The following is a 17,541-nucleotide window of genomic DNA, read 5'->3' as shown; positions in this document are numbered from 1 at the left end:
GTGTAGGCACTAAGCCCCAGAGATAACCCTGGAGGCAAAAAAAAAAAAAAACACCACTACAGATTTCCTCAAGAGACAGCAAAGCTGGGGATTCAAGGTTTCTTCTTCAGTACTGGGGGGGGGGGGGGGGAGGCGAGGGGTACAGGTTGGGAAGGGGAAAATGTAGACTCCCTGCAGGGTATCCAGACAAGCTTCCAGATGAGCAGTGGGATGGCTGTGCTTCTTCATCCAGCCATTCATTCACTCAGTCAATTTAGATACACACTGGAGGCCCAGTAGGTGCCAGAGATCTGGTCGCAAACAAATACTTCAGTTTAGGGGAAGCAGAGGAAAAGTAAAGTGCACACAAGAATCAAGAATGGTAAAGGGTGATATTTTACACTATTAAAGATTTTTGGGAAGAGCCATGCCCTGAAATATCTGTCTGTATCACACATGCACAAAATAGGAGGTGATGGGACAGACCCTGGCCACGTGACCTGGGCCCCTACAGCATGTCACAGCTCTTCCTGAGACCATGGGCCCTTCCTCAGCAAGACAACAAGAAGGGAATACATGTCTGAGTGAAAACAAGGACTTTAGGCTCTCTGGTTTTTTTGGACTGTCACCCATCCCAGTCCCATAAGGGGCCTTGTCTATCCTAAGTCCAGCCAATGTCTGTGAAACCATTCCTATTCATTTAATTCATGCAACCCCTTTGAAGTACAATACTGAATTCCTGATCTCCCAGGAACCCCCTCACACTTGAATGATTTCTGACTTCTGGGGTCAACACCATAGGAGTGACTTAGTGGATCAGTCACTCTGTGCACTGCACCTATGACCATGGAATGATAGTTTAATAAATCTTCCTAGAGAATCAAGACATGTAAAAATTAAGATACTTTACTCACAACCCCACAATTCTCTTCCTAGACTGAGGTCTAGAACTTAAAGTGTCTTTCTCGTCTCCTCCCTTCACATTAAATCAACTGCCAGGGTCTCTTGATTGTGGCTCCATAATATTTAACTTTTAAAAAAATTTCTTTGTTGGGGGATTAATGGTTTATAGTCAACAGTAAAATATAATAGTTTGTACATGTATAACATTTCCACACAACAGTACAACACTACTAGAACCTCTTCTGCCATCATGTTTCAGGACCCAAACCCTCCCTTCCACCCCAGAGTCTTTTACTTTGATACAATACACCAACTCCAGTCTAAGTTCTACTTAGAGTTTTCTGATCCTGTTTTTCAACTTCTGTCCATGAGTGAGATCAACCCCTGTTCATCCTTTTGTTTCTGATTTAGCTCACTTAACATGATTTCTTCAAGTTTCATCCAAGATAAGCTGAAAACGGTGAAATCACTTTTACTCTGAAAATGTCCAATAGTTCTAGTTTATCTATCTCTGCCTGAAATGCTCTCTGACATTTTTCAGCTTTAATTCAAAGGTTTCTCTTCTTTGTTGAATTCAAAACAAAAGCATAATATTTGTTGTTAAACAATGTAAAACATTTAAGTTTGATTAGCACAACTCAGGGACTTTTCATCATTTTCATGCAGGTTCGAATGGCCAGCTGACAGTTCTGGGAAATAGGGCATTTTCCAGAATTCTACTGTAAATAATGATTGACCACTGGCCTCTCTGTTCTAAGGCCTAATGGAAAGCAGCAGCAAGACACATGACAAAACTTTAGCCTTCATTAATTAGCTAAAGCAAGCTTGTGTATGGCAAACTCAGCTTTCTGTGATTCCTTCACACCTAACATAACAGAGCTCACCATGACTACTGGGATCCTCACATTCTAGGACTAAAAGATATTCTGCTTTCTATCTAAAAATGACAATATGAAGAGCGTCACTTCTGGGCAGGGAGATAGTATAATGGTTATGCAAACACACTCTCACGCCTGAGGCTCTAAAGTCCCAGGTTCAAATCCCCTACACCACAATAAGCCAGAGCTGAGCAGTGCTCTGGTGTTTCTCTCTGTGTCTGTGTCTCTGCATATCTCTCAAGAATAAAATAAATAAAATATTTTTTAAAAAGAGTGTCACTTCTAGCACTATCTTCTCCATGAGGAAGCACTTTACTGAATCAATTCATGCTTGTAAATACATTGTAAGACTTAATAAACTAAAAATTATAATGATAGCCCCCTAGGGAATATATAATTCTAGTGCTACAAAGCAACTGAGCAAGTAGCTGGTTCAAATATTTAGTGGAACTGGGGCATCAAAAGGCTGGTTCTCTTGTTTAAAGCCTTTCAGCTGGTTGTAAGTAAAGGTAGGGTTAGAACTCAGACATTCTGTACCCCATAATGACCTTGGGTCCATACTCCCAGAGGGTTAAAGAATAGGAAAGCTGTCAGGGGAGGAGATAGGACACATAGTTCTGGTGGTGTAAATTGTGTGGAATTATATCCCTCTTATCCTATGGTTTTGTCAGTGTTTCCATTTTATAAATATTTTTTTTTTTAAAAAAAAGCCCCCCCTAAAAAGCTTTTTGCTTTTTTTTTTAAATCCCCCTCTTATCCTATGGTTTTGTCAGTGTTTCCATTTTATAAATAATTTTTTTTAAAAAAAGCCCCCCAAAGGTAGAAGTTCAGAAGAATGAGATCAACATCCAAATGCTAGCTGAGGAATTAGTCACAGGAGTAAGGAAAGAGTTTGAAAGTAATATCAGAAATGGGGAAACAACAAATGAGACTCTGAAAGAAAACACTACCTTGAGGTAATTAGAGAGCTGAAAGCTGAAATAGCTGAACTAAAAGCACAACTAACTGAACAAGCTAATACAGTATCACAACAGGGTAACAAAATAGCTGAGCTACAGAAAACAACACAGGGGAGAGAGAACAGAATAAGTGAGGCAGAAAACAGAATTAGCAAGATTGAGGATTAATTAGAGAAAACTAAGAAACAAGAGATCTCAAAAAGAGATTAAGAGATACTAAAAACAACAACAGAGACATGTGGGATGACTTCAAAAGAAATAATATATGCATTATAGGCCTACCAGAGGAAGAAAGAGAGGGAGGGGAAGAAAGCATTCTACAAGACATAAAAGCTGAGAACTTCTCTAGTCTAGACAACATAAAAGACATGAAGATTCAAGAAGCCCAGAGGGTCCCAAAAAGAATTAACCCAGACTTAAAGACATCAAGACATATCATATTTAGAATGAAAAGGAATAAGGATAAAGAAAGCATCCTGAAGATGCTGCAAGAGAAAAGCAAAAGAGTCACTTACAGAGGAAAACTCATAAGATTAGCAGCAGATTTCTCCACACAAACACTATAGGTCAGAAGAGAATGGCAAGATATGTATCGAATGCTCAGTGAGAAAGGCTTTCAACCAAGACTACTGTATCCTGCTAGACTGTCATTCAGACTAGATGGAGGCATCAAAACCTTCTCAGACAACAACAGTTGGAAGAATCAACTACCACCAAGCCTGCCCTAAAAGAAGATGAATTGGGTGGGGGTATAGCATAATGGTTATGCAAAGAGACTTTCATGCCTGAGGCTCTCAAGTCCCAGGTTCAAACCCCCACACTGCCATAAATCAGAGCTGAGCAGTGCTCTGGTAAAAAAAAAAAAAAGAAATAAGATGAAATAGAAAACACAACCTAACCATATGTTGTCTGCAGGAATCCCACTTCACTCAACAAGGCAAACACAGACACAAAGGAAAAGGATGGAAAACTACCATATAAGCCAATGGAACACCAAAAAAAAAAAAAAAAAAAAAAAAAGAAAAGGCAGGAACAGCTATGCTGATATCTAACATGATAGACCTTAAAAATGAATAAAATTTAAAAAGGTAGGAATGAATATTACTTAGCGTTTAGAGGATCAATCAATCAAGAGGACTTAATAGTTATCAACATCTATGCACCCAAGGAGAGGCCATCTAAATACATCAAACATCTACTGAAAGAGCAACAGCAATATAGTAACAGCTACATAGTAATAGTAGGGGACTTCACCACCCACTCTCTCAACTTGACAGATCATCCAAGCAGAAAATCTATGAAGAAACAAGTGAGCTAAATGATGAGATAGATAAACTAGAATTATTGGATAGTTTCAGAGTAAAAATGATGATTTCACCATTTTCAGGCCATCTTATATGGAACTTGAAGAAATCATGTTAAGGGAAATAAGTCAGAAACAGAAGGATGAATATGGAATGATCTCATTCACAGGCAGAAGTTGAAAAACAAGGTCAGAAAAGAAAACATTAAGCAGAACTTGGACTGGAGTTGGTGTATTGCACCAAAATAAAGGATTCTGGGGTGGAGGCTGGGGGAGAGTACAGATCCTGGAACATGATGGCAGAGGACCTAGTGTGGGTTGTATTGTCAAGTGGAAAACTGACATGTTATGCATGTAAAAACTATTGTATTTACTGTTGACTGTAAAACATAAATCCCCCAATAAAGAAATATAAAAATGAACTTCAAATGAATGAATTATATGGATTTTTTCCCTCAATATCATGGTTACTTTAAAAAACAAACAGAAAAGTTATTCTTGATGTTGCAGAAATTTTACTTCCTTGGAAAAACCTCCCTATGTGGACTGCTGGAACCATGTTAAGACCACTGATTCTGGCAGCACAGTCAGACTGGAAAGGCACACATATCCACCAACAGTGGATGCACCTACAGAACAGTAATGTATTAACACAAGGAGGCAGCATTGAAAATGAATTACTGTTACACATGACAGCAAGCATAAAACTTACACAGTGATGAAGCTAATCATTTACAGCAAGATAGGTGGTTAAGCTATAAAGAAAAAGAAGGATAATATGTTGTCTGTTTCCCACCAAACTTATAGATGGGGCTCTGTATGTACAACAAAGCCACTGCTCCCAGGAGCCCTTTTCTTTCCTCCTTCCTTCCTTTCTTTCTTTCTTTCTTTCTTTCTTTCTTTCTTTCTTTCTTTCTTTCTCTTTCTCTCTCGCTTTCTTTCTTCCTTCCTTTCTTTTTCTTTCTCTCTTTCTTTCTTTCTTCCTTCCTTCCTTTCTTTTTTTCTTTCTTTCTTTCTTTTTGACAGAGAGAAATTGAGAGGGAGTTGTGGGGGAGAGAGAGAGAGAGAAGAGAAACAGAAGGAACAAAAAAGTAAAGAAACCAGTAGGTGGGGACAAGGAATTTGAATTGGTTTTTTTACATGGTAATACGGTAAGCACCTTGCCTCAGAAGAGTGGTTTTCTTAAGGGTCAAAAGAGGTAGGAGAAGGAGGTAGCACAGTGGCTTAAGTGCACGTGGCGCAAAGCTCAAGGACCAGAGTAAGGAGCCCGGTTCAAGCTCCTGGCTTCCCACCTACAGGGGAGTCACTTCACAAGTGGTGAAGCAGGTCTGCAGGGGTCTATCTTTCACTCCCCCTCTCTGTCTTCCCCTCCTCTCTCCATTTCTCTCTGTCCTATCTAACAACAATGACATCAATAACAACAATAATAACTACAACAATAAAAAAAAACAAGGGCAACAAAAGGGAATAAATAAATAAATATTTTTTTAAAAGAAAGTTTAAAAAAAAAGAGGTAGGAGAATAAGAAGTCAGGGGTGTTCCAGTGCTCTGTTTCTCAGTGTGGATAGACAGCACTTCATTTTGTAACTATATTTTAATTGTGTTTATATGCTTTATACATTTTTGTGTGTGTTACAAAACACTTCTTTATTTTAAAAAAAACTTTATTTTTTAAAAAAACTTTATTTTTAGATTAATTTAATGAGACACAGAGACACACACACAAAGAGACAGAGAGAGAGAGAGAGAGAATAGACCACTGCTCTACTCTCCCATATGAGATACTAAGCATAGAACCAGGGCTTCAGGCATGCAAGTCCTCTTCTCTACCTGCTGAGCTACTTCCTCAGACACCACAAAAACATTTTAAAGCTTCCCCAGAGCTCTGACCCATTAGGTAAAGAGAGAGACAGGCTGGGAGTACAGATCAACCTGCCAATGCCCATGTTTAGCGGGGAAGCAATTACAGAAGCCAGACTTTCCTCCCAGAGGGATAAAGAATAGGAAAGCTTTCAAGGGAGGGGATTGGATAGGGAGTTCTGGTGGTGGGGATTGTGTAGAATTGTACCCCTCTTATCCTATGATCTTGTCAATGTTTGTTCACACTCAAAAAAAAAACCTTAAATGAATGCTGGAAAATCTGGGGGTATACAGAATGACTATCTGAGTACAGGTGGGACTGGTGGGGTCAAAGGGGGTTCACTGCCAACAACATGGAAACCACTAGTTGTGCAAGGCCTGGGTTAACTACATGAACTTGCAGCTAGCAGGACCTGCCGAGAGCCTGCTCAGCACTCAATTCTTTCCTTCGCACTCTAGAAATTGAGATGCTGACAGTGGAATACTGTTCAGCTATTAAAAATGGTAAATTCACTTTCTTCACCTCATCTTGGAGTTTGAAGGACTCATGCTAAGTGAGATAAGCCAGAAAGAGAAAGATTAATATAGGAAGATCCCACTCATAGAAGTTGAAAAATAAGAACAGAAGGGAAAACACAAAGCAGAACTTGGCCTGGGTTTGGTGTATTGCACCAAAGTAAAGGACTCTGAGGTGGGAGTGGGGTGGTTCAAGTCCTGTAGCATGATGGTGGAGGAGGACCCAGGTAGGGGGGTTAGAGTGTTACGCAGAAAACTGAGAAATATTACACACGTACCAGCTACTGTATTTTACTGTCAACTGTAAGCCATTATTCCCCCATAAAGAAAATAAATACAAATAATAATAATAACATGATATAAGAAATTGAAGTGCTGGCAAAACCTCCTTCTGGCTCTGTGTTCTGTTTTGGTTTTGCCACCTGTTACTTTTTACTCCTAGAGCTTACTATTTCTCTTACAGGAATTTTTGAATAGATGCAATTCCCTCTCCTAAAATTATTATTATTTTTTAAATTTTATTTATTTATTTTCCCTTTTTTGTTGCCCTTGTTTTTTTTTATTGTTGTTGTAGTTATTATTGTTGTTGTTATTGATGTGGTTGTTATTGGATAGGACAGAGAGAAATGGAGAGAGGAGGGGAAGACAGAGAAGGGGAGAGAAAGATAGACACCTCCAGACCTGCTTCACCGCCTGTGAAGCGACTCCCCTGCAGGTGGGGAGCCGGGGGCTGGAACCCCGATCCTTACGCCGGTCCTTGAGCTTTGCGCCACCTGCGCTTAACCTACTGCGCTACCGCCCGACTCCCTCCTAAAATTATTTTTAAAGACATGATCAAAGATTAATACAGTGGGGTAGCTAAGATGTTATCAGAAAATTCTACAACCTTTCAAAAAGAATCCCCAGATTCTTTTTCCCAGAATCCCCAAAATCCTCTTTCCTTCTCTGTTCAGTTATGGCCAGCTTTCCGGGCGAGCCCTGCTCCTCCCCAGACTCTCTCTAGAACTCTCTCTAGCTCTTTTTTCCAAGCTTTGCTCATGGAATCCTCTTAACCCCAAGGCATGACATTTCTTTGTGTGATCTAATTTCCTGACAGCTGGTAAAGATGAAAAATAAAAACTTTTTTGGAGAGTATACTGTAAGCCAAGTGGAATCTGTTTTTCAGATTTTTTTTTTCCCTTAGGAGTTTAAACCATTTTGCAAAAAATATTTGCAGATACTTTTTATGTATCCCTGAATATTCTGTGTCTTGTAGTTTCTTTAGCTTGCAGGAAAATAATGGCTGAGAGTAGAAGGAGAGGGTGGATAGGAATCAGAAGATTTAAATTCTGGCCTTTAAGAAAAATGGATATGCCCTTCCTCATTCACAATGATAATGTGCAGTGTCATTCTCAATGATAATGTGCAGTTTTCCATGTAGCAGAAGAAAGTGATTTCCAAGTATCCAATGTGAAAGTGTCCTACTCATTCCCTGCTAGAATAGACCCACTAAGTAGGCAGCATCAGCCCCCAAGACTGCTGTGCCCCAACCCCATTTCTTAAATGGCCAATTTCCAGCTCATTCCTCTCATCTCACTAAAAAGTAGTTTTCTCCCCAGACACCAAACAATAGCCATCAGAATTTTTTTTGTTTTTTTTTTTCATGAAGAAGGAAGAAAGAAAAAAGAAAGAAAGAAAGAAAGGAAGAAAAGGAGGTTCTTTTTTTCCCCCTTTTCTTGAATGCTGATAAAAAAAAAAAAAGATAGGCTGGGAGGCTGGGCAGTAGTGCAGTGGGTTAAGCGCACATACTATGCACAAGGATCCCAGTTCGAGCCCCCAGCTTCCCACCAGCAAGGGGGTCGTTTCACAAACTGAACAACGTTCAGGCCAGGTCTGTGGGACTCATAAGTCCTATGTAGTGAATTAAATAGCCCCTGTGACCACCTCAGGGAAAAGCAAAACCATGAAGTGTAGGCCTGGACAGTTGAGAGACTGTTCCTGTCACAACTCTGTGAGGCTTCCATACCACAGCTGCCAGGGTCCTGCACTGGTGGCGAAAGCTGTGGGAAGGGAGGCCTCGTCCTGTGGTTTCCACAGCCCCAGAGAGGGGCTCCTAAGTAAGCACAGGTGACCCCTGAGCAAGTGCTACACTGGCATCATGGAGCAGACATTGACTTGGGGCCTCTGGGGTACCTCCCACCAGATAGGAGAGTACATAGCTTTTTCTTTTTGGTAGAGTGGGGACCTTACCAGCCACACAGATGCAAAGAGAGGGAGAGACACCACAGCACTGGAGCCTTCTCTCATGCCATGGCACCTCCAGTGTGGTACCAGGGCTCAAGTCTGAGCCATGTGCATGGCAAGGCATTACCCACCCAGAGCTCTCTCTCCCACCCAAGCTTGCAATGGATTAATAAGATGCATTAATGAATTAGTAATGGATTAATAATACTCTCCTAAGAACTCAGGGTCACTGTGCTATCTAATATGGTAGCCACTGGCACATGTAGCTATTTGAATTTAAAATGAATTAAACTAAAAAGTGAAATGCTCATAGCAGTAGCCATACCAAGTGCAGTCACATGTGACTAGTGAGACTTACTTTCAATAGACTAGAGAGCCTTTCCATCACCACGGGACAGCTTCTGCAGGTGATAGTTTTAAGGGATAGTTTTCAGCAAGCCATCATTCCTACAAAACTACAAGATCTGTTTGAAATGGACTGTTTACACTTAGTACAGTACAGACTATAACAGGTAACATGCCAAATACTGCTTAGGGTAAGGGCATCCAGCTGACTCTAAGCTGTGACGTGAGATCATCAAGCACCCCCACCAGCCAGGCAAAGCAATAAACTTCAATTCCAAGGACAACCTCTACTGCTCATCTTTATAGTTAATTATGAGGAAAAACAGATGCTGCAATGAAGTTGACAGTTATCTCCCACTCTCAAAGTTAAATGATTAGCTACTTTCTATTTGCTACTCAGAGTAAGGGGAAAAGTGCAGACCCAGTTTAAAGGGAATTCTTGTTGTGACTCCAAATTCAAATCAATAGACATTATTAAGAATCAACTTGGGAATGTCTAAGAAAATAAAATTGTCCCACTTTCAATTTAAAGATGAGGGAGAAGAAAGGTTTAGAAAGAATGAAGTAACTCTCTGTGAAACTGTAGATTCCACTAAAAGGTCAAATGTAACAGTGATAAGAATTCATGAGGAAAAGGGCACAGTGAAAAAAACAGAGAGGACTTCGTCCACCCCACCTTACAAGAATTACTGAAAGGAACTCACAAGAAACTAAGAAGCAAAAGAATACATGTTCTAAGTGAGGTGAACAGCAGTAGACTAGAACTGAAAACACAATGAAAATAGGAAAGAACAATAAAACAGGAAAGGGGAGAGGACTAATGGACAAAGCAGTTCTATCAAACTTTAGTTTTATCTAAAGAAGACTTTTTTTTACATACATTATGTTAGTTATTACACTTATGGTAACCACAATACCACACAAGGAACAGAGATTTACAGAAAGTACAAGAGGAATCAGTGAGGAATTCATCACAGAAACCTATCCACACAAAATGACAGCTAGAAGCAAATGACCAAAGAATCATCAATTTAAAATAAACTCAAAACAAAAATCAGAATGAATGTAAGTAAACCACATATATCAATAATCAGCCTAAATGTGAATGGCCTAATTTCACCTGTCAAAAGACTCAGAATCGCTAAGTAAATTAAAGAACAGTCCATCCATTATATGTCTTCAGGAAACACACATCCAAAGAAAAAACAAATGAAAGTTTAATGTAAGAGGCTGGAGCAAGATGCTCCAAGATAATAGTCCAAAAAAAAGGTCAGGGAGAGCTATTGTATTCTCAGATAAAATAGACTTTCAGGTAAAGAAGGTAAGTAGAGATAGAGAGGGATATTATATAATGGTCAAAGGATTAATCCAACAAGAAGATATAACCATCATAAATATATATGCCCCAACTCAGGTGCACCCATATATATAAAACAAGTACTTAATGAACTTAAGAGAGACATTGACAGCAATACAATAATAGTATGAGATCTTAACACACAGCAAGAGACAGATCATCTGGACAAAAAAAAAAAAGAAAGAAAGAAAGAAAGAAAGAAAGAAAGAAAGAAAGAAAGAAAGAAAGAAAAAAAAATCAATAGGGAAATAGTGGTCTCAAATGAAACCATAGACAAAATGGACCTAATAGATATATACAGAATTTTCCATCACAAAAGAAGTAAATACATATTCTCCTCAAGTACACATGAACATTCACAAGGATTGACCAAACGCTGGGTCACAAAGTCAGCTTAAACAAATATGTAAATATTAAGATTATAAAATGTGTCTTCTCACACTATGATGGTATGAAGCTATAAATCAACCACAAAAAGAAAATAAGTCATTAAAGAGATCAAAAAAGAAATTAAGACTTATCTTGATAACAATGAAAATGAAGAAACCAGCTATCAGATCCTATGAGAGGCAGCAAAAGCAGTCCTGAGAGGGAAATTCATAGCAATATAGGCCCACATTAATAAAAAAGTGAAATGTTGGAAAAAATAATGTCTGCAACTTCCTGACCTGGCCCATAAAATTCTCTAACAAGCACTCCTCACTCCCCTTCCCTTCTCCCTCCCCCCCTCCCTCCCTTCTTTCCTTCCTTCCTTCCTTCCTTCTTTTCTCTTTGATACCAGCAAGCATGGAAGTTTTCAAAGTGAGGGTTAGAAAAAGTCAAAAATCAGAAGAAGCCCAGATTCTATAATTACTACTTGGAGAACTGCCTGTCAATGAGAACCATGCATTTCAGTTTTCACATGGGTTAAAAATAACTGATAGTGGGAGTAGGGTGGTAGCAGTGAGTTAAGCGCACATGGCACAAAGCGCAAGGACTGGCATAAGGATCCTGGTTTGAGCCTCTAGCTCCCCACCTGCAGGGGAGTCGCTTCACAGGCAGTGAAGCAGATCTGCAGGTGTCTATCTTTCTCTACCCCTCTGTCTTCCCCTCCTCTCTCCATTTCTCTCTGTCCTATCCAACAACGACATCAATAATAACTACAACAATAAAACAACAAGGACAACAAAAGGGAATAAATATAAAAAAATAAAAAAATAATAACTGATAGTTTCCAAGCCATTTTATAGTCAAGCATTTACTTACTTTTTTTTTTTTTTGCTTCCAGGATTATCGCTGGGGCTTGGTGCCTATACTGTGAATCCACTGCTCCTGGTGTCCATTGTTGCCCTTGTTATTGTTATTGTTGGATAGGACAGAGAAATTGAGAGAGGAGAGGAAGAGAAAGACACCTGCAGACCTGTTTACTGCTTATGAAGCGACCCCCCACCCCGCAGGTGGGGAACCAGGGATTCAACTGGGGTCCTTGCCGGTCCTTGTGCTTTGAGCCTTATGTGCTTAACCTGCTGCACTATCACCTGGCCCCCACATTTACTTACTCTTCATAGGAATTAGCATTGTGTTAAGTAATACAAGCTCTTACAACTCTTGTTCTAGTCTGTGTTAGACCTGTTTGGAGTCTTTAGAGCTGCCTTTTTAGACTGTAATCTCCTTATTTCTATTTCTACTTGGAGTTGCTCCAGTGGTTTCTAACTATCAAAGGAACTTTAGCTGGAGATATTACTGCCATTATTAGTATTATCACCCCTATTATTACCATTATCTCCCCTAGCAGTGGACAGGGGAGATACCATTATGGTTATTCAAAAACACTTTTATGTCTAAGGCTCTGAAGTCTCAGGTTCAATTCCCTGTACCACCATAACTTAGAATTGAGCTCAAACAAAAACAAAACAAAACAAAAAAACCATAGAGGTGTATAGAGCCACCCTGTCATATGAGGTCATAGGAGGTGCAGATGTGGACTTTAAGGTCTATGATATTTTGTCTTTCTACACAGACAGAAATGACAAGGGAAGTGTCAGAGAGGGAGAGAGTATGACTTACTATGTGTGAACCCTTGGCCCCACATACACCAGAGCAGAGCTCCGGTCACTCTCTTACACATAAGAAAGAATAAAAAAGCAGCCAGGTGGTGTACCTGGCTGAGTGTACACAATATTATGCGTAAGGAGCTGGGCTCAAGCCCTCAGTCCCCACCTGCAGGGTGGGAAACTTCATGAGTGGTGAAGCAGTGCTGGAGGTGCCTCTTTCCCTTTCCCCTTTCAATTTCTCTCTGTCTTACCAAATAAAATCAATCAATAAAATATTTTTTTAAAAGAATAAAAAAGTGATAAAGAATCATACAAAGACCACTAGATTTTAGTTTTGGTGTATTGCACCAAACTAAGACTATGGGGTGGGTGAGGGGGAGAGTATAGGTCCTGAAAAAGGATGACAGAGGACCTAGTGGGGGTTGTTTTGTTATGTGGAAAAATGAGAAATATTATGCAAGTACGAACTATTGTATTTACTGTTGAATGAAAAGCATTAATCCCCCAATAAAGGGGAAAAAGTTGAAAAAAATGACAAAAGTTAGTTAAGATGTCTGGTAGCACCATTTTAAAAATGCATGTTCTCATGATAAATAACAGGTGACCTTGTGTTAAGTTGCATTTCTTTGCTTGTTAGTGAGGGCCTGTACTTTTAAGATGTTTGCTAGTCATTTCTAGTCCCTCTTTCACAGGTCATTTAGTTTTAAGAACAACATTTGTCTTAGAATCACAGTAAAAGGCATTATTCTGCCTGTGACCTTCAGCCAACCAAAGACAGAAGGCACCCAAGGAACTGCAGGATTCTAGCATTAATTTGACTCTGCCCCCCACCCCTGTGCCTGCCTTTCATTATGCGTTAAATTCAATGGGATAAATGTGGCTGCAAGCATAACATTGTGGGGCTCCATATTTATTCTCTTCCTGTGACAGCCGCATCAAATTTTCTCAGTTGAGAAGTCAAATGGGTTACAAATTCCACCCAAGACCTGGAAATCCAGCTGAGCTTTTTGCAGCTTCTTTCTTTCTCTCCACAAATAAAAATTCTGCAGAGGGACACACAATGCTGCTAATGGTGAGTGAGGCAGATGGGTCCTCAAACTCAAAATGATCAGGCAGACGCTGGCTTTGCATGGTTAGCTCTAGTGCAGAATTTTGTTTTTGCCAAGGAAATCCCATAAGCCGATAAATACTGAAGTCACAGAGAAAGCAGAAGTTTGGAATTAGAAGGAATTTTTTTTTTCTTCCTGGCCCATTGCTGTCCTTTTCCAAACCTAACCGTGTTCTGTGGCCAAAGCACTGTCCTGAAATCACCTTCTGTGTGGAGGTGACAGTGCCTTGCAATGACTCAGATGAGGGGAACAACACTCTCCTGCCACCTGGGTTCTATCAGCAAAAGGAAACAATACTGCTGCTCTCTAAGGCATTTAGGAATATAATTGAAAAATATAACCAGTCAGGTGGTGGTACACTCAGTAAAGCATAAATGTTACCATCCTCAAGGACTTGGGCTCAAGCCCCCAGGTCCCATCTGTAGGAGAGAAGCTTCAGGAGCAGGTGGAACAATGCTACAGGCATCTCTCTTTCTTGTTCTCTCTCTCTCTCTCTGTCTCTATCATAAAAAGAAAGAACAAACGACTGCTAGGAATGGTGGAACAGTCATGCAGCAATAAGTCTGGTGGCAAAAATGAAGTAATAAAAAAAATTAAGTAGCTAAAAAAAAAAAAGCAAAACTGACAGAGGGGGCTGAGTGGTGGCACACCTGATTGAGCACACATGTTACAGTGCTTGAGGACCCGAGTTTGACCCCTGGTCCCCACCTGCAGGGGGATAGCTTTGCGAGTGGTAAAGCAGGTCTGCAGGTGTCTCTCTGTATCTGTCTCTTTCTGTCTCTGTTTCTCTCTCTATCACCCCTTCCTTCTCAATTTCTGATTGTCTCTATCCAATAAATAAATAAAGATAATAATAAAAAACTGACAGAGACTTCTGTTAAACAAATAAACAACAACAAAAAAAGCCAAAAACTAACAAACCAAAACAGCATCCCTGAGACAGAAAAAGGACAATGACAGCAGGCAGGGAGAGAAGCCCAGACAGAAGACCAAAAGCTCTTTGGTTCGCATGTTAGTAGAAGACCCCATGCTCAAGATATTCCAGTAAATAAAATATAACATTCATGAAGCTGCAGAAATCACTACACACCCAGTTGTGCAAGGACAAGACTTCAACACCGCCATGTGTGACAATGGGTACAACCTCCACTCAGACCAAAGAGATAACAAAGCTCTTCATAAAGGACTCCACCTTTGCCCAGTACAGGCACTTCACTCAAGGACCCCCTCCCAATTCTTTGCTGGAGCCTCTCTTCACCTTCCCTCCGAGGAGAGCTACTCTGTTTCTAATAAGTCTGACCTGTAAAACCTCAATGTCTTGGGGGGCCGGGCAGTAGCACAGTGGGTTAAGCATGCAAGGACCAGCATAAGGATCCTGGTTCGAGTCCCCAGCTTCCCATCTGCAGGGGGGCTGTTTTATGGGCGGTGAAGCAGGTCTGCAAGTATCTATCTTTCTCTCCTCCCTCTCTGTCTTCTCCTCTTTTGATTTCTCTGTCCTATCAAACAACAACAGCAATAACAACAAGGGCAATAAAATGGGGGGAAATGGCCTCCAGGAGCAGTGGATTCATAGTGCAGGCACTGAGCCCCAGTAATAACCCTGGGGACAAAAAAAAAAAAAAACCCCTTAATGTCTCACATGCTCTCTCTCTTTTACTTCATTGACCTTGGTGTCAGTCACCCATTCTTGGCCAGAGAAATCAGCAGAAGGACACACAATGCTGCTAATGGTGAGTGAGGCAGATGGGTCAGATTCTAGGCACTGAAGCAATAAGGGAAAAGTGTTCTCGATTTGTCTGCAAAGAGGTGTTTTACTTATAGACATCACTGTCTGAGGAGACAGCAAAGATAAAGGCAGATGGATCTCGAGCTCTGATATTCCGCAAACAAGAGCCTGTTGATTGCACCCAGCTTCAACACTGTTTCCTAGTCTTTCTGACTGTATGGGGAGGCCGCCCTCTCTGCACTCACCTATCACACATCAAGACACCATAGAAAGACTCTTCAATGGCTGGCACCCACAGATGAAAGCAAGAAAAGTAAAAATAATAATAATAATAAAATAAAATAAAATAAAGCCATCACCAGGACAATTTCCAGCTTAAAATGACTGGACCCTATGAAAATTATCAGTTAAATGAATTCATGTTTGTGTCAAGACAAACCACACAGCCAAACCTCAAAGCCAGTATCAACAACTAAAAGTCAACAGAACACAGCATAGTACAACACACCAAGTATAATGTGACCTGATTTGTTTCAGCAGGGAACCAAACATGAAATGCTGCAGCAGATGAGCTAAGCATTGCATTTTTGTTTTTTATTTGTTTTGTTTTTCAAGATTAAGAAAACATTTTTTCCCCTACCAGAGCATTGCTCAGCTCTAGCTTATGATGGTACTAGGGACTGAATTTGGGACCTCAGAGCCTTTGGCATGAGAGTCTGTTTGCATTACCATTATGCTGCTTCCCTAGCTCCAAGAAAATACTCTCAGAGACTGAGGCAAAACCAGAAATGTCTGTGCATTCTGTCTCAGTTTCTACCAATCCCAGGCTGTTTCCTGGGACACAGATCTTGTCTTCAAAATACCACGAACACATGAACCAAAGAAAAGGTCAGAATTAAAATCACTATTAAGTACTGACTGTATGAACTACACCAGTGCTGAGCAGAGACCTACAGGTGAAGAGAAAAAAAGACAAAACTCCTTGTCCTACTTCAGCAATGAGAGCAGTCAGGTCCTAAATGTTCCAAGAGGTGGCCATCCCAGCTTAGGAGTGGAGGTTGGTGGGCAGGGCCAGGATCCCCTCAGTAGCTGTTGCAGAAGCTGTACTTGTTTGGTTAGCCTGCTGAGCAAACAGAGCTTGAGATAATTTGGAGTCATAGAAGTAAACTTGCTTGAAACACTGAACTGCCTCTAAATCAAAGCTTTTTTTTTAATTGAAATTAAGCATAAAGTAAAATCCACAATCTTAAACATACAGTTTGAGTACTCTTTACATACATAAACACCATGGAAACATCTAACAACTATGAATCAAACCAAATGCCTCACTGCAAAGAAATGAAGGAGTAAAATCCAACTGGATTTTAATATGCCTTTGATGGTGGGCTGGGGGTTGATTCTGGGACCTCAGAGTCATAAGAGCAATGAGACTCTTGTAGAACCACTGTGCCTAAAGATTTGTTTTATTCAGTGAAAGGAGAGATCATGTAAGTGAGCAAGCATTACAAGCTATGTATTGCTCTCCACAAACATACTTTTAATGTTATAACCAGAAGCCTGTCACAGACTTCTGGGGAAAGGTGAACATATGATGCAGGCCCAGGGGGAGACATGAGGGGAGGATCACTGGATCCCTAGGGTCCAGTGACTCACTCCCCCTTCCAGCTGGACAAACAACCATAAAAGAGGATCAGTCCCTTCCAGGCTCTAAGAAGCTTGTGAAGACACCCCTCCAGCCAGAGGGACAGTATGGCACCCCTTGGTTAGTCAGCTGGCTACAAGACTGAAGGCACACAGCTCCCCCCCCCACTAACCAATCACCCTGAAAGCCTTGGACCCCAGGCTCCAGGAAGATGGTTGGTTCTTAGGACAGGGGCCTGCCACCTCCCAGGTTCCACTGGCACCAGCCCATGACTGACTACTTGACATTTTGAGTTGCAAGTTCTGGTAACTAGCAGAGTTCTGTTACATTATACGGGGTGCTAGGGATCAAACCCAGAGCCCCACATATGCAAGGAATGCCTTCAGCCTGGTGAGCCTACAGGACATTTTTGTTTAGTTTTTAAAATATTTCTTTATTATTTTTTTTAGTTTTGTTACTTAAATTTCTTATTAGTGATTTAATAAGAGTTTACAAGATTATGTGATCTTAGTTCCATACCACACCTACCACTAAAGTTCTGTGCCCACCACCCCCACTAATCACCATAATGATCAAAAAGTTTTAGTTTGGCCACACTCTCCTTTTTGCAAGTTCATGTGTTTCAATTCCCTATATCCCACATATAAGCAAAAACCATTGGCTACAAGATGTTCTAATAAATATTATGTTTATATGAAAACTAAGATA

At 40.5% G+C, this 17,541-nt stretch overlaps 1 protein-coding gene across 4 annotated transcripts in view; it reads right to left on the bottom strand.

Annotated features, from left to right (window-relative positions):
* WNT5B (Wnt family member 5B) overlaps positions 1-17,541 on the bottom strand; it is a 150,725-nt gene that overhangs the window by 25,137 nt on the left and 108,047 nt on the right. Inside the window, exon 2 of one of the 4 annotated variants that reach the window (XM_060190350.1) lies at positions 10,408-10,484. The exons of 2 other annotated variants lie outside the window; for them this stretch is intronic. In XM_060190350.1, coding sequence (XP_060046333.1) covers positions 10,408-10,429 — 22 coding nt within the window. In that variant the 5' untranslated portion in view covers positions 10,430-10,484. Of the gene's footprint in view, positions 1-10,407; positions 10,658-17,541 lie in introns of those variants that run through there. One more of the 4 variants, XM_060190351.1, reaches the window with a different exon arrangement.

The sequence above is a fragment of the Erinaceus europaeus genome, chromosome 4 (assembly GCF_950295315.1).
Source record: "Erinaceus europaeus chromosome 4, mEriEur2.1, whole genome shotgun sequence".
Lineage (NCBI taxonomy): Eukaryota > Metazoa > Chordata > Mammalia > Eulipotyphla > Erinaceidae > Erinaceus > Erinaceus europaeus.
Note: the sequence above shows the minus strand (reverse complement) of the source record. Positions and strands in the feature narration are given on the sequence as shown.